The sequence below is a fragment of the Nipponia nippon genome, unplaced genomic scaffold, assembly GCF_047370975.1.
Source record: "Nipponia nippon isolate SJK-2023a ecotype South Korea unplaced genomic scaffold, ASM4737097v1 scaffold_8, whole genome shotgun sequence".
Taxonomy (NCBI): Eukaryota; Metazoa; Chordata; class Aves; order Pelecaniformes; family Threskiornithidae; genus Nipponia; species Nipponia nippon.
The window spans coordinates 48,628,026-48,655,419 of record NW_028262402.1 but is presented as its reverse complement, the minus strand read 5'-3'; the positions used below and the strand labels follow the sequence as shown (position 1 = coordinate 48,655,419).

At 36.4% G+C, this 27,394-nt stretch overlaps 1 protein-coding gene across 3 annotated transcripts in view; it reads right to left on the bottom strand.

The window, feature by feature from the left end:
* The window catches only part of TNPO1 (transportin 1), an 81,440-nt gene that overhangs the window by 16,269 nt on the left and 37,777 nt on the right, over nt 1-27,394 (bottom strand). For all 3 annotated transcript variants that reach the window (XM_087741346.1, XM_087741347.1, XM_087741348.1), the window contains 15 exons: nt 26,218-26,367; nt 21,279-21,385; nt 20,035-20,168; nt 17,624-17,705; nt 16,765-16,887; nt 13,224-13,342; nt 10,821-10,881; nt 9,996-10,164; nt 7,689-7,841; nt 6,303-6,528; nt 3,512-3,683; nt 1,933-2,019; nt 1,070-1,177; nt 710-868; nt 529-616 (listed from right to left, as the gene is read on the bottom strand). In XM_087741346.1, coding sequence (XP_087597472.1) covers nt 529-616; nt 710-868; nt 1,070-1,177; nt 1,933-2,019; nt 3,512-3,683; nt 6,303-6,528; nt 7,689-7,841; nt 9,996-10,164; nt 10,821-10,881; nt 13,224-13,342; nt 16,765-16,887; nt 17,624-17,705; nt 20,035-20,168; nt 21,279-21,385; nt 26,218-26,367 — 1,938 coding nt within the window. The remainder of the gene's footprint in view (nt 1-528; nt 617-709; nt 869-1,069; nt 1,178-1,932; nt 2,020-3,511; nt 3,684-6,302; nt 6,529-7,688; nt 7,842-9,995; nt 10,165-10,820; nt 10,882-13,223; nt 13,343-16,764; nt 16,888-17,623; nt 17,706-20,034; nt 20,169-21,278; nt 21,386-26,217; nt 26,368-27,394) is intronic.

Below are 27,394 nucleotides of genomic sequence, written 5' to 3'. Positions count from 1 at the left end.
GTAAAGTGTTCCTCAAGAATATCTGCGGAAACAGACAGCAAATATCATGGAAGTGTATAACTGATGCTAATTCCCTACTGAAATTAAAAACAAAGCAAAAACCCAAACCAAAACCTACCCTCTAGCCAACTTTTCTAATTTTTTTATATATATATAAAATTTTATGTAGCAATAGATTTTAGTAGAACAAAAAAAGCTATAAATTCAAGAATTTATCAAAGCAAGCAACTGTTCTAATTGAAGTCTAAGTACACCTGTCTTGCTGTATTCCAGCACCATAGGTAGTTTGTTACATTATTATAATCAAGGACAAAAATGAACTTTTGCACTATCTACAAAAATAAGAACATGTCTTTTAAACACACAATTTGAAGGAGAAAAGACTACAGACCCTTGCCGATAAAGGAAAATGAAAACTTACAACACCAGCAAAGGCAACCCATGGAATAGGGAGCTTAACAATGGCTAAACCAGCCTCTTATCAGTTTGTAAAACAAGTTAATTGTTTAATATGTAAAAGAAACATACCGATGCAAGGCTTAACATGCTGAAAACACGCCTTTGTGAGATCACCTAATAACGCAAAAGAACTCTGCCGTACCTCAGGCATTTTATCCTAAGGAGAGGAAGAAAAAAACAACAATTCTAGAGGTGTTTCTGATTCTCTTAAGAAAGAAAATCCTTGGATCCAACAGGTTACTCATCTCACCTGCATGCATTGGTACATTAGTGTCAGGATATTGCTGCGAGCCACTAGCTGTTCAATGTTGCCTCCAAGTCCTTCAGCTAAACCACTGAGTAAATCAAGAGCCACAATCATGAAATCTTTATCTGGAGCCTCATATTGGTCTGGCTGAGCATTATGCAACTGCAACAAATAAGTACGCATTTTCAAAATGAGTATTACATTTTCTCAGGGATGTGCATAAAAAAAAATTCAGAACTGCAGTTTTATTTAGATATTCAATGGATACACTACAAATCTCCCTGCAAACCCGTAACTTTACATAGTTAACAGATTGGTTTAAGGAGTTATTCTGAAAACATCGGAATAGCAATAGAAGAATACCATGGCTTGTGCAAGGGTCTTCTGCACCAGATTTACACAGCGCTGGTACACAGGTTCACAGTATGGAAGAAAGCCAGATTGCAAGGCAGTAGCAACTGACGACAGGCACTGGAATTAAAAAAAGATGAGAGAGAAAACAGTCACTACCTTGAAGTGCCTTTTACTTGGCAGAGGTAAATTAGAAGATATTAGCATTTTAAGTATACCCACATGTAACTGATTAAGTAAACACAACCTAGAAAGGCAGTACCGACTAGCTGAGCCAAGACAACTATCAGCAAGTTGTTACTCTCTCCCACATATGCCAGCTGAGAAAATTTCTCAGCAGCAGCATCTTCTTAGAGGCAGCCAAGAAAGTGCATGCAAAACCAGTTACGATAATTCAGCCAGCACTTAAACTAAGCTTCAGTATCTTGACCTAACGTTACCTAAGAGTTATGAAACTAATTTTTCTAGAGGTGCTTTCCTGCTTCACGCTTGCAAAGTAGAGAGAATAGACTACATGGTCTGGTTCACACCTTCAGCTTGTCTGACAATAGTTTTAATGGAGGGATGAAGAGAGCAAGGAGAGAGAAGACAAGAATAAAAGGGGAATGGAACATTTCTTTTTTTTTTTTTTCCTAAAAGAATCCCATCAAAGAAAACACTCCAGAGTGGTAGAAAAGAATCTAAAAGATTCCTGCTAAACCTCATGAAATTTCCTCAGTCACAAAATTTTCTTACTACAGTCAGAATATTTTCTCCATAATGGGAAATGCCTAACTGTCAGCTTTTATAGTCATGCTTCCTAGTAGGAGCATCTTTAGTAGAAAGTGTAATTTCTAAAAGAGGTTGAGAAAAAATATGCAAATTTTAACATTTACCTCTAATAAAGGGAAGAGATCTTTGTCTTCATCCTTCAACATGTTCCACTTCTGGATTAATGGAGGCATTAGCATCTGAATATATTCCTGTTTAGGATGAAAATGCATCAGCTGCTGAAACACTTCAATGCATACTATTTTATTTCAAAGCTAGAAAACGAATGTATTAAGAACTGATATATATTCTACTTCTCAGCAAAAAAACCCTGATGTACTGTAATTCAATTGTTGTTACAATACGTAGTTTAATATTAGAATTTACAACTTAAGATTTTTTGCTGAAGCGCGTAAGTACCTTTGCAGAGTGAATCTTTTCCTGCAGGTTAGGTTTCAGTCTAGCAACTTTTAATAGCTGCCTCAATTGTTACAAATCTGTATGTTTGCCTCACAGCCTATGGAAAATGAGTTTACTTGCAATGCCATCTTGCTGTGCATCTGCCACCTGCTTTTCTCAACCACTTCCTATTGCTCTGATGCTACAACCCTATCCCCCCAAGTTCCTGGAACTTCTTCCTCAAGTAACTAACCATCCATGAAGAAAGTAATTTCCTGTCCCTCCAGAAGAATGCACTTACCCATTCTGTATAAAGCTGTTGCATCTTCCCTGCCACTGCACAGCCACTGTCATGAAGACATTCGGCAAGGCATCCCTACAGTGCTGTGGCTCCCAGAAGGTATCTAAAGAGCCAACAGCTGATGCCAGCTAATGCTATGTCCAAAGATACAAAATTCTAAGTGACTGAAGAAATTCCCACCATCACCAGGAGCTCCCATGTAGCTTCCTCCCGGTGCTGTCAAATGTCAAGGTGGCCAGAGCCAGAGAGAGACTGAAAAAGAGGTCCTGTGATGGTGTGGGGTCTCAGATGGCAAGTAAAATGCCATGGACACAACTCAAAATTGTTTTATTCTAGTGTGTCTATGTCATGTGAAGCACTATAGAGAAATAAAACAAATTTCAATAACCATCATAAGAAGATGCATACATGTGACATGTATGCATATTCTATTAATTAATATATGTACACTAAAAAACTCCCCACTATATGTGCCTGTGTGTTACCTGTGCTTTGTCCAAAGGATTCTGTGTTTTTACATATAAAATGAATGCCTGTCTCACTCTCTGATAAAGCAATTTCTAGTGATGATGTGCTCCAATACATTGGAAAGAGACACAGACAGCAGCTTAGCTATACTGAAAACGGTTTGAAAAAAAGTATGGTCATTAGAAATTAAAACACACATTCCACAAATTTCTCTAAAGTCCTATTTCATCTCTATATTGATATATGTCTCTCCTCTGAGCTGAAAAATTCTGAGCAGGAGAAAAAAAAAATCATGATGAAAAGCACATTTCACAAACTACTACACACACAATCGTTTATTCAAAATAGCAAATATTTGTCTAGTGGGCAAATTACATGCGGTCTATGTATTTTATGTGTAAATATTTAGTATTATTCAAACCTACACAGAAGTATCAGCATTTCTGGTTTATAACATGTAAAGCACACTACAAAAAAACACTGAACCAGTTTTTCAGTTATGAGGTGTGCTTCTACAGAACATAAGGTATACTCACTGGTTTATTTAGATGATGACCTACGGAATCTGCCAGAGTTCCTATAGCATCATAAAGAATGAGCAGGTTTTTATGCTGGTATTTACTAAATGCGAAGACCAAAGTGTCAAGTATATACGCAAGATAAGGAACAAGCTCTGTACAAGCCTCCTCTTCTAGAGTAGCAAAGGCACTGAGGGACAAAAAAACAGGTCAGTTAGCATCTTGGAAAAAAAGAAAACAAGATGACCCCCAAATGCCTGACACTACCCATTTCTGTTTAAACATAGAACTGTATATAGTCCTCAAATTCATCCAAGAATGTTTCAAAATGGTATTACTGAGATAACCTCGATCTATTTTGATTGAACACATAAGGATTCAGCTCTTACATTGTGATGAAGAAAATTAAAAAATACTGCCATAAGGCAGGAAGCCCCCACAAAGAAAAGCATTACTGTACACAAGTTACAATATACTAATTGAAATAGTAGGAACCATAACAAAAGCTGTTTACTTATCTTTAATGTATACTGTATCTGCACCTAGAAGCCCTAGTGCTGTTGTGCCAGTACAAAGCCAACATCAGCCTGTACTCTTAGCAGTTCACTACATAGAAAAACAGATACCGAAAGACATGGAAAACTAAAAGCAAAGACAGGGGATGAACAATTTTAGCCAGCCTTGGTCAAAGCACACATCATGGCATCATGGAAACTTTTCAGGTTGTCTGTCAAGCGTTTGAACAACAGCATTAAAAAAATGTACCCAAAACAAACACCACCACCCCCTGACATGCTACTTCAGAGAAACATTAAGGAAAGGAAAAAAATATGAGCTATTGGAGATTTACTGGCATAGCATGTGTCAACAAGATTATTATTAGCTTGTCCCTGCACTAAAAATGCATGGATATGCATCACTGCATGAAGTGAACAATCCCCTACTAGTGTGCTACCAAATACAGAAATGCCTTTTACTTAACACAATGCAACTGAACACTAAGTGGCTAGCATTCTTATTTATTTTTTTATTATATTATTATGAAGTATTCTTTCAAAAAGGCATAAGACGTGAGCAGGAAAACATGTTTCAGTAAAATATCTTTTTGGGTGTAACCAACTAAAGGAGCAGTTTCTCAATAGTACAGAAATAAAAGACATCTGCTATGATACAGAAGTATGTAATGAAAACATACAGTATCCTATAACCCATTTTCAGTTTGGTAGACCTTAACAATCTGTACAACTATTCACTGTAGGGATGCAGCTCTGTGCTTCTTTCCAAGAAGCATCATTGTATTACCTTGCAATTTAGAAAGCTAGTAAGTACGTTTTGACTTCTAATAGCTCTACATTTTCCTTATAGTGGAGTTTACCAGCCAGTTTATTTTTTAGCTCCCATAGTATTTTTAATGAATCTCTGCTCTAAAGAAAGCATTTCAAAACATGCTATAAATCTGACATTGAACTTCAAATATGAAAAATAATCAGGTGTATTGTTAGTTTTAATATTTCGATTTTATCTCTTTCTTATTACTTTAACAGTTTCCACTGCCCATTGCACTTCCTTCATAAGCATGACATGAGGGTATTCAACAACTGCAAAACAGCTATGTTCAACTACATGCACATTTCAACCATGTTTTGGACACAGTTAATATGAACAGAAGTGTGGGGGGGTTGTTTGTTGTTTTTTTGTTTTGTTTTCTTTATTAGAACCTGATTCCTTGGATCTGAAAATACATGAAACAAATAGTCTTATATCACCATTTTCCTCCTCATTCAGGAAGGAACAGAAGACTATCACTATGAAAAGACACAACAGAGAAGACGTTAAAGCCCAACAAATTTGCTAGCCCAATGTTTGAAAAGGTTTAGACACAAAAAGGAAAGAATGTTTAATATTCAAATCTTACTAAGTACATTTCATTAAATTCATTGTATCTGTTCTCATGCAAGGATACATCTACCCCTTTTCTGCAAAGCTTAGCAAAAGAATTCTGACCTCAGCCTTGTCCTTAGGCACTACTGATATTTGAGGATGGGGTGTAATAGTAGTAGTAGTAGCAGTAATAATAATAATGCTTGCATGTTTCAAGTGTTAAGCATACAATCAGATGCAGAGCTAACTCTGCTTTATGAAAAACCTTCTTGGCAGTCTGCTGTGTACACTCCTGCCCCACACAAACTGACATGTAAAAGCTCTACTTCATGAGCTTCCAGCACAAGAGGTGCACCCATTCTATAAATGGTGTGTCCATTAATGAAGCCATTAATTTATTTTTTTTTAAATATCAGCAGACAAGCGGGAGAAGGGAATCTTATCTCCCAGGATCTCCCTTCAAGAGAAAGAGAATATCCCTTGAAATAATCATAACCCAAATGTTTTGGTAATCCTGAGCTAAACACCACCAGTAATCCAATGATACAATAGTTTTCCACAGCAATCAGTATTGACCTTGTTCACAGGCATATTAAAGAAGCCAGATTTCTGGTCAATGAAACATTATATATTGAAAATAATCAAGTGTGTCAAACCATTTCTTTTACTACAATAAATTATTTAGTTTGGTGCTTCATATACTCTAAAACCAAACTGGACAAAAGAAATACAAACTTTTTTCATGTTATTACAACTTGGAGTAATTTGTGACTACTCCAGAAGTAGCTGCATCTACTCCAATTTAAAAGAGAAAGAAATACATTAAAAGCTAGAAATGGAGTATGCATTCATTGATAAAGGCATTAAAATAGTTTCCCATGAAAAAGCAGTGTCATGGATAATGCTTTCTGCTTAAGCTTTGGCTTACCTGCAGGCAGCTTCTTGTACTCTCTTGTTGCTATCCAGGATACGCTTTAGCAACTCAGTCATTAATGGCTTCAAGTATGTGTCTGGGGGTTGACTAACTACCCAGTGTGCATAGCGACTAAGAGTCCAGCATGTAATGGAGCGCACAAGAGCCTTTTTGTCAGAGAGGCACTGAATAAGGTGAGGGATCAGCTCAGGAAGATATGGAATCATACCCTGCATGCAGCCTAGAAGGAAAAATATAGCTATTGCAGTACCAGAGTTAACAAAAAGTTGTGTTTTCTGTTTCCTAGAAGGGTCATGTTTTCATTCTCTATCACATAGAAATACATTGTAACAATATACAAAGCAAGTCTACATAATTTATATTAAGTCCTAAAAGGAAACCTTACATAAAGAATAATTAAAATCCCCAATTAAACTTACATTCATTTCAATTACATTTCTACTTCAGTACTCCCCCAATCTCCAAAAATTCTGCTTTATTAAATGGAGTATGGCAAGCACATGCAAATAAAATGAGTTTATAAAGCTTGGAGGTCCTACATCAGTCTACTCAAAGTAACCAAGACAACAAACAGAGAAAGGCTTGGTCTTGACAACAAATCATCACATTATTAAAAAAGATTCCTTAAGAAATTTAAATGTCTTCTTGATTTCTCCTAATATCATGCAAATACTGACCAGCAATAAAAGCTACATGTTTCAAGTCAGCAAGGGCAGTAATACACTGAGATTTGCCAGAAGTACTAACTTTTACCTTGTTTGACTTGAAATCAAAACCAACAAAAAAGTTTCCTAGTAACAAAGAAAAAAGTACATTCACTAGGCACTGTGGGAAAAGAAAGATAACCCAGGCATGGACCCAAATGTATTCCTTCAGCTTGCAAAAGGGACAGAGATGCTGGAAATGCAAGCAAAAAGCCAAACAAGCCTATGAGTAAGTAGAAAGGAATGGAAGTTATCATATTTAAGTTGGACAACCATCCACAAAAAGCAGCTCAGGGCACTGAAGTCACATGAGTGGTCTTCTCCATTTCTGAAAACAGTTAAATGAAATGTAAAGCTCAAATTTATTAAATATTCCTACTCTATGAAATCAAGGTAGTATTTCATGAGAGACTAATAAATATATGCTGCAGAGTTAAGAAAGGGAGAAATTAAGGAAATTATTGAAAGTTATTTAGCCTCCCAAACACGCATGGATTTGAAAATGAAAAATTAAACAACTGCAGTCACCAATTAGTAGATATGGACATTAATCACCGAAACCAAACCAGCTAAGGACATATATTTGTTTGCATAAGTAAATTCAACTGGAAGGAATCACAGAGCTGCTTTAGAACCAATCAAAATTTCTGCAACCTAATATGTACTGTTGCCTTACCTTCAGCAATTGCTCCAAGAACAAGGATACCAGATTCTTTAACTACCCATTCGGGATGGAAGAGCAATTCCTTCAAAAGGGGCAAGATGTGTGGCAGAAGTTCATCGCGAAATACATTGGCTAGGACATCTAGAGCAGCAGCAGAACATTTCCCTGAGGGGAATTAACAGTGTTAATGTCTGCTTATTATACAAGTAGTTGTAGTTAGGCAATATAATCCTCATTTTAACTTTGAGCTGCCAGTGGAGTCTCAGGGCATTAGGAGGAAAGATACTTACATTTCATTACAATACACAGTGATGCACTGTGCTCTAGTGCAAAGCCACAGCTCTTAGAAAGCCAGTTTTGCAGCACTTAAATATCCACTAAAAGCACTTATACACTGGGGATATTAAAACACTTGCTGACAGGAACCACACCACTACATTGCAAGACTATATGCACTACGTGATTTCTGGATGGCATAACACTAAGGAAAAGGGAAGGTCTGTGACACGAATGTAACATACTGGAGAAACTAAGGAGAAGGAAGAAATGGTCTAAAAATAGTAGCATTTGATTCAAAATCTGATTTGCTCAAACATGATCTATGTCTCAAAGCAAAAAAAAAAAAAAAAAAAAAAAAAAGACAAAACCATCCAGCTCTGGAGAATGAAAGGAATTTGCTGGCCTCTGCTCTGAACTTTTTTTATACCTTACTCCTATTCTGTGATGCACCAATAAAAAGAAGAACACTTCAAAATTTGTTTGAAAGTTTTAATCCCATATTTTTAGCAAACAAAAGCTCATAAAAGAAAAAATCAGGAACAACTGCAAAATATGATTCAGAAATCCTTACTCTGTTTTTCTGCTGTGGTGCTGTCATGTCTAGAAAAAATAATGCTAAGGTGGTTTTATGCTCGTATTACAGAATTTATACTGCACTTTTTGCTTATTATGATCTCAGTTCCTTCTTAATCTGTCATAAAGGATTCAACTGGTCTCATTAGTAAGCAATGCTGCTAATTGTCAGGCTGCGCTGATGCTTCCTCTCTGATCAAACTGGAAGTCAAAGATAGAACACTGGATAAGAAATAGGGCAGACAATTCTGATTTTCAGATAATACAAATTCTCTCAAGTCCAGATGACATACGCCAATACAGATTTCTTAACTGTTCTGCTCTTTCTGTTTCAGGCCACCATTCCTGAACAACTTCAGCTTCTTCACCATCTTAATCAAAACTGTGGACCACAGGGCACCCTCTGTCATTCCAGCTATCTTTTTCAGAAAATATGTATTTAATTCTGCAATCTCTACACACAGCAGTAACAAGAACAGCATTATGAATCTAAAACTATACTTTTTTAAAAAAAAGAGTCTTTATGGAAACAAGCATATTTGCACTCATATTTTCTTCTAAAACAATAATAATTTAAAAATTTCAGATATGTCTCAAAATTGTTTGACCACAAGCTTCAAGGTACATTCACCTGTCATGAAAACTCAGGGCCTTGGGAAAAAAAAAAAAAAAAAAATTATGCGTATGTGTCCAAATCTCAAAACATTATTCTACAATGAGGCTACTTGCAAAGTATATTTAAGTCAGATTTGTCAGAATTTCACTAGCTATTTTCTACCACTGAGGTTCTATCACTGAGGTTAAAAATCAGTTAGTGGCATTTTCTTTCCTTACCACATGGCCTATTGGCCTCAAGGTCCTATGACCCATACACAGGCCATGAGAACTGTGGTTTCCTCACAGCCATCTCCTGTCTTCATAACCGAGGTACTATATCCTGGTCAGAAGCAAATTCTTCACATAGAAAAGAACTACTGGTAATGGCTGTCAGTAGTAGCATGTTCACATGGGAAAAAACACCCAAAATGAAACACATAAACCAATTTTAGAGGGAAGACTGAAGTAAAAGAAAGCATTATTAAGCTTCCTCCAGCTATCAATAAGAGCTTTTTTTTTTTAACCTGAAGTTAAACAGGCGACACATGATTTTATCTTGTAGAATTAAAATTCTAAGTTCAAAAGTTCTGTTGAATTGCATCCAGTAAATGTTTGTAGCTTGATCTGCCATATTTGAAATAAGAAATAAGCTTACAGATGGCTAGCTTTTGCCAATACAGTTACATAGTCAAAGTGTCATCTGAAAGACTCTGCCTCCACCCCATCCACCAATTATGTCAGCAGAGAGTTCTTTTTGTATTCAAAAGCAAAACCCCAGTATTCCTATACACAAAGTCATCTTTTTACTGTGGTTCTTGTATTATGCAAGTAGCTCTATTTTAAAACATTTTATGCATTACTTTGACATACTTAAATTCCAGTCAGAAATAGTATCATCGTCATCAAGTTCATCATCATCATCGTCATCATCTTCAATACCATCTTCTTCATGTTGCTGAGCCACCGTCCGTGAACGATGAAAACGAGGTCTTATGTCCTGTTCACTATCTGGAATAGCTTCGTCTTCTTCAACATCCCCCTGTCATCAAAATGTTTTATCAGATAAACTATTCCAACTATATTGCCCAAGGAAGTCAAGAATGTGGTTTTAGTTCAAGATTTTATAAGCATATAAAAGATTTACATCCCACCTGTGCTGCCCAGCTAACTAAAAATGCCATTGTTCCTGCATTCTGTTACCGCATTTACCAGAAAAATGACAGGAAGATACAAGCAAGAGGTAAGCTCCTGCACAAAGTAGCCTTCTTGTTAAGAAATTACTCTTGATGGGAATGAAATAGAAAGAAGAAGTGATACGAAAAATTCTGGTACACAGACATATTCTAAAATGTAGTGATGGAAAAAGCTGTGTATTCAATTTAGAAGGCATTAGAACTAATTCTGAATATTTTTTTTAGGCTGCATTGTTGCAGTAGTTCATGTGTAATAGTATCCCAGCTCTGCCTAAGTTGCGTGGGAGAGGACAGGGGCAAAGCAGGAAAGCCCACAGATTATTTTCCAACAAACATGGCAGCAGTCACATTTAGTATTTGGAATAGCACACCTTGCCCAGAAACTTAGTTCTCCGTTGAACAGATGGTAGACCAGATCTGCCCATTCTTATCTGAATCATTCTCATTTACAGGTCAGAAGCTAACTAGATATTCTTACAGAGTAAAAGAAATTGATGCTCACCTTCAACAGAATAATATCAATCTCTGAATATTTCATACCATTTACCAGCACAGGTATCAGCCTACAAAGAAATATTGATGCATGTCAAAATAACACATAAAAAAGCAAGACGGTTTTCAGTTACCTGGGCCATAATTTTGGTTGCAACCCTCACCCCCCCAGCCCAAAATAAAATAAAAACCCTTAGTCTGATAACAAAAGCTAGTACTTAAACCAAGTTTCATTTCATAAGGTTCATCAATGCTTTGTAATCTGAAAAACTGTTAATTTCAGATTACAAACTTTTAACTAGAGATAGCCAGATGGCACAACTGAGTTTTAAACTTAAAAAAACCCAGATATTTTTCCATATAATGAATATATTCTGAAGCACCTTTCAGAAATTAAATCTAAAGGTTTTCAGTAAGAATTCAAACTCCCATAATATGCATGATAAACAAGCACTACGTTGGCTCTCAGCAATAGCACTTGCCACTTCATTTACTTGTGGCTGAAGACTCTACCTCACTACTCTTAAAGATAGAAGCCTAACTACATTAAGCTTTCCTGTCCTTTTGTGATTACTTCAATAAGATGAGTCCGCAACATTGCAGAAATCTTGACTCATCTGTATCAGGATTTCACTTCGTTGTTAAACTGATTATGGCTATGGGACTCCAACTGTACAGATGTATAGCTAAAAAAAGTACTAAGGGAAAAAGCTGAGGAGTACTGTTTTTTGAAGATACCAGGCCAGCAATACTATTCACACATTGCAATGGCACTTTGCCTTCTGAACTTTAAATGAAGAAATAGTAAGTATTCGCATTAACACCAATTCATTGGCATTTCTGCAGCACACTTCATGAAGTATGCAGGAGCTACGTATTTTATAAGCAAGCCCACAAGCGCAAAATGGAACAAGATGTTAGATACCACATGAAGAGGTTTTTAGAAGATCTTGTCCCACTTTTAATTTAATATAAGGAATTTAAGATTATCATCAAGTATTGACAAAGTTATAGAGCTCCCTAGTCAAACAGGACTCACCAACAAGTAAGTTGATTTCAAGAAACATGACATTGAAAGATCATGAGAGAAATGTAATGTTACTTTGTTTTTCTAGAAATTTGAAAGCTTTTTTAAAAGAAAATTTAAAAATTTGAGTATTACACTGTTGCAGTATCAATGTTCATGTAGGTCAAAAGAGGTTTAATACTAGTTGTTATTAACTAGTAGTTAATAACTACTGTTATTCTCAGTATAAACATGATGTGTGTTGGGAAGGGGGTGTGTAGACTCAAGAATTGTGCTATCATTCTTTTGTCTTTTGAGCTACAAGAACAGGAATTAAGTAAAACCATTTCAAAACTTAAACATTATTTCTCAGAACATTGATTCTCCTGTTTTCAACCTCCTGTTCCTCCACTGCTACAGCAGGTGTTTTAATCTCCATTTTCTACTTTCTAATTGCTTATGAAAACTGAGATTTTGCTGACTTTTTTTTTTTAATTGCTTCAAATCTATGATGCTTATTTTTGCTGAGGAGAACACATCTCTTCTGTCTGTGATTCTGTTCTTCCAGTCAAGATCCTGAGAGAACTGCTCTAGTAATTTCAAAAACCTTCCATGCGTATATAAAAACAAAGAGTATCCTTTTATTGGGAACACTGAAGAATTCATTTCCTATTGCAAAAGACTTCAGATTAGTCTGGAAAAAAGTTACAAGCACTGTTGCAGACATGCAGGTGTTTAAGTCTCAAACAAGGATATTCATTCCCATTCAATCAAAATTCAATCTACATTTTGAGGCATAGGATAACTTTTTGAAACTTACAAAAAATAGCTTTTGAACCTTAAACTACTATCAGGCTGCAGAATATCAAGGAACATGTTTTACATGCTTTATTCAAGTTAAAATTGCAATAGCAATTAATATAAAATTGATTCCTAAATCCAAGTGATGTCATGCCATTTTGCTATGTCCTTTATAAAACGGGGAACCCTTTGCATGACTACGCACATAGAAGCATTGCACAGAGATGCCTATATCAGCAGAAGTAAAGACAACATGTTCATAGTACACCAGATATTACCAGTAATGTCATGTGGAGATGTTTGAGCTTAAGTGCATGTTAGTATATCTTTGCATTCATCTGAAGGGTAAGAGTCTGTTAAGCTTGAGGTAAAGCACCACGGTGAAACAGTTGCTTCTGGAGCTCGTTGGGTCTGAAATCCTCAGAAGTCTTTTCAATGAACTTTGTGCTACATCCATTTTTACTATGCACAAGAACTAGCTACAGGAAAATTCTAAGCATACTGCCGGCTAGATACAGTCTCTATAAGAGTAACCAGGAACACGTCAATTGAAGTTTAAAGATAACTATTTCAACATAAATAGGAGTTGTAATTCTTAATACTTACTTAGTAAGATGCCGACATAATACATCTTTACAAATTGGCTGTTCAGCCAAGGTCAGCCAAAACTCACAAGCCTCCAAAGCCACATTTTCATCTTGGTCCTGGGTCCTCTGAAGCATGTACTACACAATATAAAAATAAATTACTTGTATAAGACAGAATTTTTAAGCATCCAGAAGAAGCTACCAACCTTGTAAAGTGTGTTCACAAAACCAGACTATGCTACTGTAGCAATTTTGTTTCTTTGGGGCGAGGGGAAAAAAACAAAGACATAAGAGACACTATAGACTTAAGGCTATAGTGAGAATAAGCTAAGATAATTCTTTCTTAATGCTAGATGATTCAGATTCTAAATTTCTTCATTGCTTAAGTGAGAACATTATTATCAAGAAACTGCAGAGACCCAGTAATAAACACCAGTTTCCTGTGAACAGGTTTTTAAAATTATTTTTTACTCCCCCTTTGCACTTTTGAATAAAAAGGTACAGCTACACCCTTAATAAGGTGGAAATACTTTTTATTTCCAGTACCATAAAAAAGCTTCCCTTCCAAATCTTGATTACCTGACAGGATGTAATTAAGTAGAACCCATAACAGGAAAGAAAAAGAAGTCTCACATTTTTCTAGCATCAATGGTAATTCAGAGATTCAGTATCAAATCTTTAAGCTTGCTATTAAAATTTAATCCTCCTTCAACCAAAAATAATCAAATACCTGGATAAACAAAAAGCTTAAGTAGACTACTGCTGCATCAGTTTCTTATACACAACTGCCAAAACAATTTAGAGAAGACTCTTGCAACTTCCAAAACCTCATGGAAGTCCGTGCAGCTACCTTTCCCCATACATGGATTTAGAGCAAAGAAATTCCTCTTTAGTTGCTTCAGAATACCATTTTATTCTCAAAATTAAAAAGAATGAGGGGACCTTTATTCTTCTTATGCATTTTAGGGATGCAAGACTTGCCATGAACGCACCCCTTCCTACAGAATTGCACTAAATTGCAAGCTTTTCTTAAAGGTTCACTATTGTGGTAAAGAACTCACAGTAACAGAAATACTGCTCTATTCTGAGTTGTCAACAGATTGCAGCTTGGAAAAGTTGAAAAATGTCCTACTCATTGCAAGCAAGGCTTCCTTAATACACCTTAAGTTAAGAGATTTGGCATTTTTCCCCAGAAGGCTTGAAAATCCACTTTGTTGTGGATCTGTTATAACAGAATGACAAAAAGTAATCTGTTTGAAGATGCCCCTCACATTGTCACTTCCTCTTTAAGTATCTATTATAAGTATTATACTATGTGCTCCATTAAGTTAGATAGCAGTAGATTGAAAAGGCTACTTACACTCAGTAGTGTAAGATAGCCATATATACAGCTTGGAAATCATAGCAAGAACAGTGATCCTAGTAACAAAGCAAAATGTTGGAAGGGTATTTGAAGGCTTTTTTTTTTTTTTTAATATTATCATACCAAATTGTAGTAAGTACTTTTAATAATAAGCTATAAAGTTCTACTGACTTTAGGCAATGCAAATAGTTGCTTCAGCACAATAAATTACAAAATGGTATAGGAAGATTATTCGGTACAGTTTTGTGTACTCTGTAACATAAACAATGTTGAGGTAGTCTTGTTAAGTCAAACCAGCAAGAAAAGAAGAGTGGTATACACAAAGCATTAAGAAGAACACATCTTTTGAGCAGTAACAGACATGTCTTTATCTGAAGAAAGCAACAGGATGCAAAAGTCAGGATTTCTACTGAGAAAGATCTTAGGAGTCATGTGTTTGGATAAATATGCTGTGAGCATACAAGTACAATCTAATAATTGAAATGTTAGGTTGTTCTGCTCCTGACATATCCTGTCATCAAGTTCTCAGACAAAAAAAGAAAAAAACATGCTTCTGCTCACCTGGAAGTGCATGCTCAAAAAACCCAATGAAATCCAAACTCAGCTGTTCCTGTATGCTCCAAGTATTTGGCAAGAAAGTTAATACTAAACCTGTCTGCTTCAAAAGCATGATGCCTGCCAAGACCTTAGAACCACTACTGGACCATTAATATTCTTAGCTACTTTAAAAGTGACTCTCCATAAGCATAAGGAACATCATGTAGATACAAGTTTCTCTTTTAAGACTTTGTTCACTTAGAGCAGCCATCATCAGCAGCATTCAGCTTGGAGGCATTAAAGCCTCAAAGCCGCAAAACCCGACTCATTTGAATGCTGAACAATAGTCAGTTCTGGGATATTACATTTGCACATATCAGGATGCATATAGAACTGGGGAAATCACTAATAGTACACAGTAGTCCCAAAACTGGAAAAAAAAAAAAAGTCTATTCCTTCTGTTACAGAACAGAAGAATCACTACTACTGTCTTTTGTAGAGAGGAAGCCTAGTAACAGTTTTCCCAAGAGCAAAATACCAGATACAATGAGAATACAATCTTGGATCTTTTTCTGGTTGGTGACATCATTTCTACCTACAAAGTCCAGAAGTTCCTTACTGATCTTAGGAGGGCAAAGAGCCAGAGAAGTTATTGTTTCTTGACATTATAATCTCCAAAGCTTTATCCTCTCTCGAGAAACCAAAAAATCTCTCAACCAACCAACCAAAAAAACCCCACCACTGAGTACCAACAATCCTTGCTTGTCCTATGTTATATGAGAACATGTCATCCAAGACTGGTGTCACGGAATTTCAGACAACATATAGGAAGACTAGACAGCAGCCCAAGGCTGTCAAGCATCACTTCAGGTTTATGCATCCCTAATGCCTGTGTCCAGGAGCAAAAAACCACCTTCCTCGTGTTGTCTGGACATAGTTCTTATGGAATTTGACATTGGGTTATGACCCACTTGTCCACGTGAAATCTGCATAACAAACATTCTGATCTGAGCTATATTTCCAGTCTGGCAGGTAGCATATGTAAACGCTACTTAGAAACTGCCAGTAGTTCCCAGAAACATGGAAATTACAGCTCAAACAGTTGAGCAGACAAAAAAACCAGAGCTGATTGGTCCTTTGGTAGACAAGTCTGCACTAATCTAGAATGGTAAAGGAACTATCAAATGACATTAACCTCTACAATTGAATGCAATGGGAGGCAATGTCATTAGTAGGTCAAAGAGCATCTCAGCTATATAAAATAACATGCCTTATCCTTGTTATGATCAACACACCAAAAAAAAGTGACAGCTTCAATGTGTAAACTGTAGGAGTAGCAGCACTAGCACTACATTTTTAACATGATCTTCTCACTTGGGCTCAAGCAACGCCTGGCTGCTCCACAGTATAGATGATCCTGGCCATTTCAGGAGCAAGTAACTTAATGAAGAATAAACAACTGCCACATGCATTGCCTGTCAAACACAATGCCAAGTTGGCAATTAGCTAAGAAGAAAATTTCGCAATCTCAGTCTTGAAGGAAAATGAAGAGTAGGCAAGTGCAAGAGTAACATACCTGTTCTGATGAATGCTTTTTATTTGTTATTATTTCTGCAACCCCAAACAAATTTCAGCACCCAATCTGGGAAATGAGACTCACCTCAACTATACTAATCATATGAGGAAGGAGGCGATCCATTCGAACTTCCAGCAACATCACCAGAGCACGGCAAACATTTTTGCGTACTTCAGGCTCCTCATCACCAGCCAGTGCAAAAAGATTCTGTTGGAAAGTAATACCAGCTGAAAAGCCTCAGTTCGTCTAGTTCAACTTTTACTTAAACTGACATTAGTGGCAAACTAAAGTATGCAAATACGTACTTCTGTAGTCTCCCACGCCACACCTCAGAACAGCATTTTATTTCTTAAAGACATATGGTTCAGTAAATGAACTCTTCACACTCTCAATGTGTATTGTACACATAACTAAAACACTGCGTAATATTAGCACTGGCACGAGAAGAGTATTTCCTGGATTTTTTCTTCTCCTAAACATAAATGAAGTTCTGAAGCCAGAAAACTCCATCAGTACATAACAGCAGCAAATTAAATACTCTAGATAATGCAAAATACCACCCTTCTAATGCATGTTCCATAGCAGTATTCAAAGACACCCAGATGGACTCTGATGTGATGATCCTTGTACTGCACTTTCCATTGCAGGTAAGTGACAGACTGCTGCCATTACTTTTACACCTTTATGCAACAAGAGTTTTCTCTACTTATGAAGAGGAAGCATCTTTCAAAATACTATTTTTTGGGCTTGGAGAGTGCTTAGACTAATCAAATCTAGGCACAAGCACACAGAATGAACTTCAATCCATGGGGACTGAAGCTAAGAACAGGCAACCAGAAATAGAGCATTTGGGCGTAGAGGTAGTTGTAAAACATAATTCAAAACTCTTGATAAATCAGATATGTAAGTTGACTTAATCCCCCAACCAAGAATGCACACCCACCTCAATAAAAGAATCTATGTGCAACATAAGAGCTTGAGTTCTGCTGATGATAAATTGATTGACGCATGCAACAGCATGAGACCTACAAATGGAACAGTTAAAATATACATTTTTCATGAGTTAAACACATTTTCTAAACAGTACATAGACATCAAAAACATTAGGAAGCAAATTACATTTTCCAAACATCTTCTAGAGGAAAGAGGGAACAAATCTGCACATCTATATTACCAAGCAAAATTACTAAACCACATTTTAAGTACCACCTTATACTCTGATATATCTAATAAATATTTAAGAATAAAGTAATCAGTAAATATAAACCAGAGCAGGATGACTAAACCTGGCATATTTGTTCCAAACAGTATGTAAGGATGTTCTTTTTGAGTAATTATGATTATTGATCTTCTTAGATATTAACAATTCCATACAAGTCAACATGGTAAAATTTTAGCATGTACTTCTTCATTGTTAGATATTCAACTGCCTTTGCAATATTTTTAGTATTTAGTGAGACCAATATGTGTCAACAACATAGTTGTAGCTTAGAACAAACATATGCTTGTAGAAGGATACATACTAAAACACTTGTGGTAGAAATATACTAAAATAGAAAGCATTGGTTCTTCTATTCCATTTCAGGTAAAGCCATTACTTACAGGTCTTTTACATTCTCAGAAATACAAAAGTCAAATTTCTTAAGTAAAGGCACAAGGCAAAACTACCTGTAAAAGTCTTTGAAGATCCATTTACATATTTTTACTAATGTAACTCCAAACTTCTGTTCAGACATTTCTTGGAAGACTGTCTCATAAAACACTGTTCAAAAGTTGTCTCTAGATAGATGCTTTTAACTTGAAACTGGTTTAACAGTCTCAAAGCCAAAACCATTGCAGCATAGGAAAGAAGTGAAAGACTGTATACCATAGTAAGGAAAAAAGCGTGGTTTTCTCCATCTATCCCAGCTCCAAAGTAGTATTAAGTGTAGCTTTCCACAAGGGCAAGTTCATGCTTTGTTATATATTTTTCTTAGTGTGCATCTGTTTTAGGTGAGTTTCTAAATCTTATTTGAAACCTATCATGATATATTCCAAGTTATTATCTTCTTCTTAGTCTTCATCATCTACTACTTTTGACAATAAAGAATTGCCACCTTCGAGTTGTAGAATCTTTCAATATAATTTTCAAATAGGAGTTAAAAAACACATTTCACAGAATCACAGAGAATCACAGAATGGTTGAGGCTGGAAGCAACCTCTGGAAGTCATCTGGTCCAACACCTCTCCTCAAGCAGGGCCACCTACAGCCAGTTGCCCAGGACCGTGTCCAGGTGGCTTTTGAAGATCTCCAAGGATGGAGACTCCACAACCTCTCTGAGCAACCTGTTCCATTGCTCAGTCACCCTCACAGGAAAAAAGTGTTTCCTGATGTTCAGAGGGAACCTTCTCTGTTTCAGTTTGTGCCCATTGCCTCTTGTCCTGTCACTGGGCACCACTGGAAAGAGCCTGGCTCCATCCTCTTTACACTCTCCCTTCAGGTATTTACATACATTGATGAGCTCCCCCAGTCCCAGCTCTCTCAGCCTTTCCTCATGGGAGAGATGCTCCAGTCCCTTTATCTTCTTCATGGCCCTTTGCTGGACTCTCTCCAATATGTCCATGTCTCTCTTGAACTGGACAGTCCATAACTGGACACCGTGCTCCAGGTGTGGCCTAACCTGGAAGATGAGGGGAAGGATCACCTCCCTTAACCAGCTGGCAACAGTCCAGCCCAGGATACCATTAGCTTTCTTTGTGGCAGAGGCACACTGTTGGCTCATCTCAGGGTAAAAGCTATTGTTCTTTGTAATAAATATTAGCAGTAACAATTTAATTCTGGAATTTTTCTTCTATCCTATACTTCTGTTACTTTGGAGAGCTTAATACAGTTTTACAGTAAAAAAAAAGATGAACTGATTTAATTTGATTCAGCTGAGAGATAAAGAGCCTTCTAAGTTTTGGTGCAATTAAAGCAGAAGAAATTCTCTGCAAGACCTCAGAAGCTATTGTCAGCAAAAGAATTTTGACTCTCCCGTTGCCGAAGTCATTACAAAATGAATGCAAAATTCTTCTTTCTAGTCAGAATATTAAGTTCTAACCACAGCATTGAATTTTTCATAATAATATACAAGAACTTAAAAGAAACAGTTTGATTTTCAAAATCATAGGCTGATTGTACATTTGGAAGATGTACAAAGAGGTGAGATTGTTGTATTAACTAAGCAGATAAACACGGAAATTACTGATGCATGGTATCTCTGTCGATCATTTAAAAAAACTAAGCATGTTTTACACAGATCTACAAAATAACAGCCTTGCTGCTCGTGTAAATAAAATTGTAACAGGTAACTATACTACAACACCTAAACCTACCTTATTTTTGGACTGCTGTGCTTGAAGAACTGCAAGAATTTAGGAATCATGATATTGAGTGGTCGGTCCAATACATCGCTATCTAGAATTTCAGCAGAATCTTCACATATTTTCTGAAGAGCGCCAAATGCACCCTGTTTAAAAAAAAAAAAAAAAAAAAAAATCTTCTTTCACATTCTGAAGAAAGCAGAATTTCAGGTTTTGTACAGAACAGGTAATTTCAGCATAACATAGTAAATGTAGCTAGTTAACACACTAAATGCAGCTAACTAAATATGGAGTTAAACTGCAACATCCTTAAAGTCTTTTTATTTAAGCTTTTTATACCGGCATCTGTAAGCTCTCAAGCTCGGTGAGTCAGTGGATAAGTGGTAATTTTAATTTTAGCATTCAATGCTCATCTATTCAACCATATTTTTAAAAATGCTTAAAAGCTAGTTCTTATTTAAGAAATAAATGTCCAGGTGCAGAAGTACCCAATTTAATTACATATATAATTGTATTTCCTTTCATGCTTTGTTATGGGGTGAAACAGAACTCTGGATATGATGGTCAATTTGAGTTTCATTTTCAAGAGCTTTTTGCTTTTTCTTGAGAAAGCAGCACTAAACCACTACATAATAGCATGGTATCTTGGACCATCATGCTATCTCTGAGAATTATTTTATACAAAATGCTTCACACGCTTTCATGGAGGCAGTATCAAATAACTAAAATTGTATGATCACAGATTTTTATTTTTTTAAATCAGATAAGGCTTTTTTCCTTCTCATAGTTTAAAACAGTTATGTTGGTATTTATTTATTTTCCTTCATACATACTGAACAAAACAGTTCATTTCACTCTGATATAGCAATGACAGATCGCTTTTCGAGATTAAGTTACAAGAAGAATGAACACTACTTTTAAGTAGGAGAAAACTCAGGGTCAGCTAATGATGCCTAAAAGATTAGGCATCACAGCGTGGTAACTTCAGGACACTTCTCAGCTGAGATGCTACAACTACCCATCTGCAGTCTTACTCTGCTTTTATGCAAAGAAAATAAATTTGTCTGAATGAACAGTGAGAACATGGAAGGCAGGTAGAAGAAAAAGTATCAAATTTGAGCCACTGTTCTCTGAGGAGAATGTATGTGCATGTATACACACATATATAACACTGTACATATACATAGTGTCTATGAAGAGAGATAAAAATAATCAAATTCACATGATAATCTTCTATTTTCTATAAGCCTCCTTACCTCACAGGTATTGTAATCTTCAGAATCCAACAAGCTGCAAAGCTTTGGTAAGAGTTCAGGCCAATTCTGTAATTCCCCTTTTGAGGCAATGGTTGTTATCAGAATGCCTAAAGGAATCAGAGGGATGAAGGAAATGAGATCTCACATATCTTCACATGTTCCATACCAATTTTTCTCATTTTTCTCCTCTCAAAGATCTAAGGAGTTAAGAAATTTGGTTTGTTAAGAACTGGCAAGCACAAAAAGAGGAATGGTATTTGAAGGGCTTTGAAATGCAAAGGTGGGTTGCTCCTTCCTGCTACCATGAAGGGCTCAGACATAAGAAATCAAGCACAAAATAATTCCAGTTAAGGAAATAACCATACCCAAACACTGCAGGGCAGCTTTGGCTCTAAATTTACCAAACACTGTACAAATCTTGACCTCCAGTAAATACAGAGTATCCACCTCAAGTCACCTCTTCTTTATTATGATACAAAAGCATGAATGTGGGAAGCTGTCTTTCAATAAACTTACAACCCAGTGGTAAGTTCACAACTTTACTGTGTTTACACAAAGCATTAAGGACACATTCTAAGACCGAGATACCTACTAAGAGCTTACACACTGTGGCAGGTCATCCAGTGATCAGCTGTAGGAATTGGCTGATTGAGATCCAGCAAATAGATAGGTCAGCTCAAAGAGTCACTAATTCTGTTTCCACCATGTACAGAAATCCCAGGAAAAAATAATTAGGTGACAGGAACAGGGAAGGCTGCTTATAAACTAGGACTGACTTTGTATGAGTCCATTTTGCCTCAAGACAAAAATGAAACAGGTAGCATAATCCATTATGCTACTGACAGTTACTTCTAACGAGTATGAACACAGAAGAACTTGATACTACTACAGCTAGTAAGCTCCCAAGTGATAAGTGATGAAAAAAGCTTTCCTAAGCTTTTTTCATTGAGCTAATCACAATATCTCATTTTTCTTTAGGATAAAATCTTAAAATTCTTGTTAAATACACAAGAATACAGGACAACATTACAGAGCAAAGGACATTCTGGACAAGACACACAGTAACTAGAAGATATTTTGCATCATGTTTCCTTTGATGCAATAAGGCTGGAGAACCCATGAAGACAAAGGGCAAAAATGAAGACAGAGGTAAACCACAATGTTACAGCTCCAGAAGTAGTTTGCATCCAGTTCTCTTCATAACTGCAACTGAATAGAAAAGATTCCCAAAAGCCTATGGAGATCTATGGAGTCTTGACTCCATAGACTGCATTTCTCCTGAATATTATGGTCCTGCAAAGAATATCAGATGCATTAATAGAAAATACTTATTTTTCTGTTGCTGGATCTTAATGATCCACTTTTTTTTTTTTTAAATTAAATTGAACTTCAAAAAAGAACAAAATAAATGAATTTTCTTGCCTCCTAGACAAAGGACTTAAATTGCAAAATTGTCTCCCCAACTTAGATCTGGCACAAGTTTGTTTGCAGACTTAACACAGGTTCAAAAACAAACATAAGAATTAAACTCCTGGAACTCCTCTGGACTAACATGTGACAGAAGTTATACCATAAGTCTCAAAAGAGTAGGTAGTTTTGGAAAAGAGTTGGTTGAAGATCTTTTCAAGATCCTAGAAGTGGTTTCAGAGGATGGTCTGACTATACTTGTAATATGTGCAAGCTTTCACAGAAGGAAAGACTATTTGAAAACTACTTTAAGCATTCCTCCAGAAGGTTTATCGCAGATAGCGACAAGATAACCTAGGAGGAAATACTTCCAGATGCATAGGCAAGAAGTGACCTAAGGCCACTGCCCCTTGCAACAGAGATGTATGCCGTTCAGACCATACACATCATTATGAACTTTCTGTACAGGTCTGCAGGGAAGACATTTAAGGCTGTGCTAGTGTTTTGGACATGATAAAGAGACACTTTGGTGGGGACAAAAAAAAAAAAAAAAAAAAAAAAAAAGAGAATATCAGTCTACCAAGAACTTAGGCAACAGCTATAGCATTTGAAGCTTTGCAAAAGGTTTTAGGAACAATGACGAAACAGCCACATAAAATTAAGTTTTAGGCACTTATGTTCATGTTAAAGGGAATCTTCATGGTCTTCTAATGAGCTTCATCGCCTTTCAAATGTGAAATTTTTCCCACCCACCTGCTGCTTTTTTTGGCCAGCAGGGAACAGAAGACACCAGAGATTAGCCTTTATGGCTTTCTCTGCAACACTTCAGACTGAGAAACATGGACATCAGAAGCATAATCAAAGTAAAGAAATAATCAATGTGGTAGCTTGCAGCTTTTTGACAGGTTTGGGCTAGAGCTGACAGTTAAAACAGGCCTCTCCTTCTGACCAACATACTAAGCTGCAAGGTTAGAAATTTGAAACTGAAAGTCTTTATAAAGATGGTCTTCGATTTGTAATGAACTTCAAAACAGTATTACAGAATCTGTTGATATTTCACTTGACAAATGTGAAATCTAATGAATAAAGCAGCTGGGCTAATTGAGCAGTAAATACACAAGCGAACAAACTCCAGAGGATGTCAGAAATTGTTAAAAACACAACTGCCATGACAGCATCTTTTACGTCACTGTTTCAATTACATGCAACCCCAGTTTACAGCATCAATAAAAAAATACAATACCAATAAAAAAATTGAACATAAAGAAAAAGCAGCCATGCTTCAGTACTTTCATGCCAATAACAGGACAGGGGGAAGTTTGGAGTTTTTCAGGGTGGTGTTTTGCCTCTGTAGCTCCTGAAGTTGATACCTGACCTCCTTAATTCTAAGAAGCTGAACTTCATAGCAAAATTCCCCCTCATAGGACAATCATTAGCTTTCACTGTCCTTCTGCAGTGAAACTCTCCAGTCCCGTCACTACTCTTAAACACTCAAACAATTTCTCCTGCTTGCTTTTAAGCAGCAGCTACACTAAGGTCCTGCCCAATCTAGAGTCTCCAGAAAGTTTTAAGAACACTCACAGAGAAGTTCCACACTGTTATTCATCTGGGGATTAAAACAGGGAAGAGCTAAGTAAGGATACAACAATGTGTAGTTACGATTTGGTCTCAAGTCACAGTTCTAAAATCAACTCTGTTGCCATGCTCATTCCCCACAGTGAGGTAACTTCTGAGGAAGGGATTAATCAGCTTGCCTCCATCTTGGCCAAAAGGTATCAGCTTTTGCCTGGTTAGCACTAGGTGCTAGAAACCACAAAGGAGAGTGAATGCTGCATGAGATCTTCTCTGATGCTATTTTGATGTACTTGCCTATCTTCCTCTTGGAATTCCAGAGATCTTATTTGCAGTTGGCTCATTAAATTGATAGTGCTTGAACTGCAAAAACCCATATGCATCTCAAAGAGCAGCTCTAACTAGCACATGCCAACTCATATGCTAACAAGGAAGCCTAGGTAGGTAGTAAATATTTACACCTAGTTCGTACCAAGAGACCAGCAGGTACCAGACCAACTTCACTGTTAAGACAAAAGGCTACAAGGATCCAACATTTAATTACTTCAAATGGGAGGGTGCAAAGCATGCACTAAATAGCATCTCTTATGTAAGCATACAGTTCATTGGTTGCTACTCATCGTCAGAGTTCATACATGCTTGAATAACCCCTGCAAGGATCACTCAAAGCTGAACAGTCATTGAGCTACTAATCCACAAACATTTCTTTCCAGGAGAAATCAAAGAATAACTGCTTGAAAACAAACAAATCCCCCACACTCCAAAAAAACCACCCCACAAACCATCACCACCAAACAACCTTAAGACAGCAATATGAATGGAATTGGAATATATTTAGTCATCTCCATTGTACTCCACTGACAACTCCTATGAACAAACAAGCACGTGAGACTTCTAAAACCTGAAATCACAAAATTACCTGCCACTTAAAGACTTCTTTCTACTGTCATTAAGAAAAACGGACATTAATAAAATTCATAGTAAAACAGCTTCACAAGTGACGAGACAGTAGGAAAAAGCTAAGAGATGAGCGTTTTTCTTTAGCCCATAGTCCCTAACAGTAACTGGTAGATTATTCTATAAGAGGAGTCAGCTGATAAAAGCTGAATTTCTTTCTGAACTGACACCCACCCCCATTTTCTCTACTGTACTCAAATATATATTTATTTTACTTGTTTCTAGTTTTTTGAGTGGACAAGTAAAATTACTACAATGATTGTAGTAATTGGAGGAAATAATTTTCTCAAAGACCAGAGAGAAAAGCAACTTTACCTGGAAACAAGCAAAAAAAAAAAATGCAAGTAAGCATATTTTATGGAAGAGGTGTACTAAAGCAAAGTATTTACAAAATCAGAAGTCCATGTAACAAAAAAAATCCTTGCTGGAACTAGGTATCTTTAAGGTCCCTTCCAACCCAAACAATTCTATGATTCTATGATGTTCTGTACACCACGCTTTATCTCCTGTTTTCTGACAGAAGGTATTTTAAAACAGAAACTCATTATGTGAATGTGTTATGCATGATATGATGATTCCCTGAAGGGATGTGAATGTGTATGCATGTGGGGGGTGGTTCGCTGGAAATCAGCTAACAGAAGTGTTTCATTGATGCAAGCGGAGTACTGAAATAGTTCTGAAGTCAGACCTTTACCTTGTTCCTGTTTTTAGCTACAGAAACAGGCAGCAAGCTCAATTTTAGTAGATTCAAATAAACTTACGTTCAGTTACATTTCAAGAGATGTGAACTGAATTGCTAAATCATTTCTAAGAGAATAGCAAGCAAAAGTGTGACTTTCATATATTCACACTAAAGATAAATATCAGCATTAAAATATGGTGAAGTTGTTACAATTATCAGAAGCAGTTTTAGGAGTTCAATAACTCTTTACATCAATAGTGCTGCTTTCACCCATATCAGTAACATTTTCAGTATGCAGAAGACAGTTAAGAGCAAACTTACCTACAGTAGCTCTAATTAAGGGGGAGGAATCACCGATGTTGTTCAGACATTCACTTTTAATGAAGTCAGTTACCCCATTGGGAAAGTTGTGAAAATGTGCTTTCACATTATTCTTCAAGATGAGACCACTCAAGGAACGTGTAGGTTCATCTGCAACATAAAATAATTACATTCAACCTTCAGTCAGTCATAGGAATAAGGCAGATTTCCAGAACAATGCAACAAGAGCAAAGCTTATAGAGAGAGAAATTAATCTGCATTTCCTTATCTCTCCTTCCAACTACACCAATCAATTCACGTAGCAACGCTTTTCAGGTTCAGAGTTCACTATTTATATTTATGCAAAATTACAATATCAGTATTACAAATTCTACATTTTAAGAGAAAGTTTTGTATAGACATATAGGCAAGGAATAGATCTGAAGTCACAGGATATAGGAGACTCATGAAAGAAATTGGTCAGCCAAAGATATTCAGACATTCTGATTATACTGACTGGCTTGCTGCAACATTGATACTGTAAGAAACTGATGACAAACCTGCTTTCACCATAGTAAGATACAGAAATGATGTAGGGACTATACAGTAAATCCTCCACCCCCTACACCCACAGAAATACAGTGTTCAATTTTGCTACAAAATAAGGTATTGTAATCCCTTCAGATACCAGCTGTTCTATTGATCTATTAAATTAATAATTAGAGGGAAAAGGAAAAAAAAAAAAAAAGTCTTTAAACAATGTTAACAGGTAGGTGCTATGTAGTGTGAACCATAAGAATAAAGTAACCAGAATTGACCTGAACTGAGTAAGAATTAAAGTTTAGGCAAGAGTTTGAGTTCTCTTCACTGAGCTCTTTTTGCCTGCAAATTTCTCTAAATTATTGGGACAAGAGGAGGAAAGGAAAAAGAACAGCTTAGATTTTTCATTTATATTGGAGCAGACTCATGTTTGGCTCTTCAACCAAGGGCATGAGTAACTTGGTATTACTTCTGAAATATGCTGAAAGTGAGATCTGGATGTTCCACATAGAAAGGATTAGTTTATAGTACAAAAAAATTTAAATTTACAGTTTAGAGCAAGCCTAATCATCAAAGGAAGCTAATTTTAATTAGGATTTTAGCCACTTATTTAATTTTTTTTTTGTATGAAGCCCTGATTTGGGCAAGAAATAAGGAT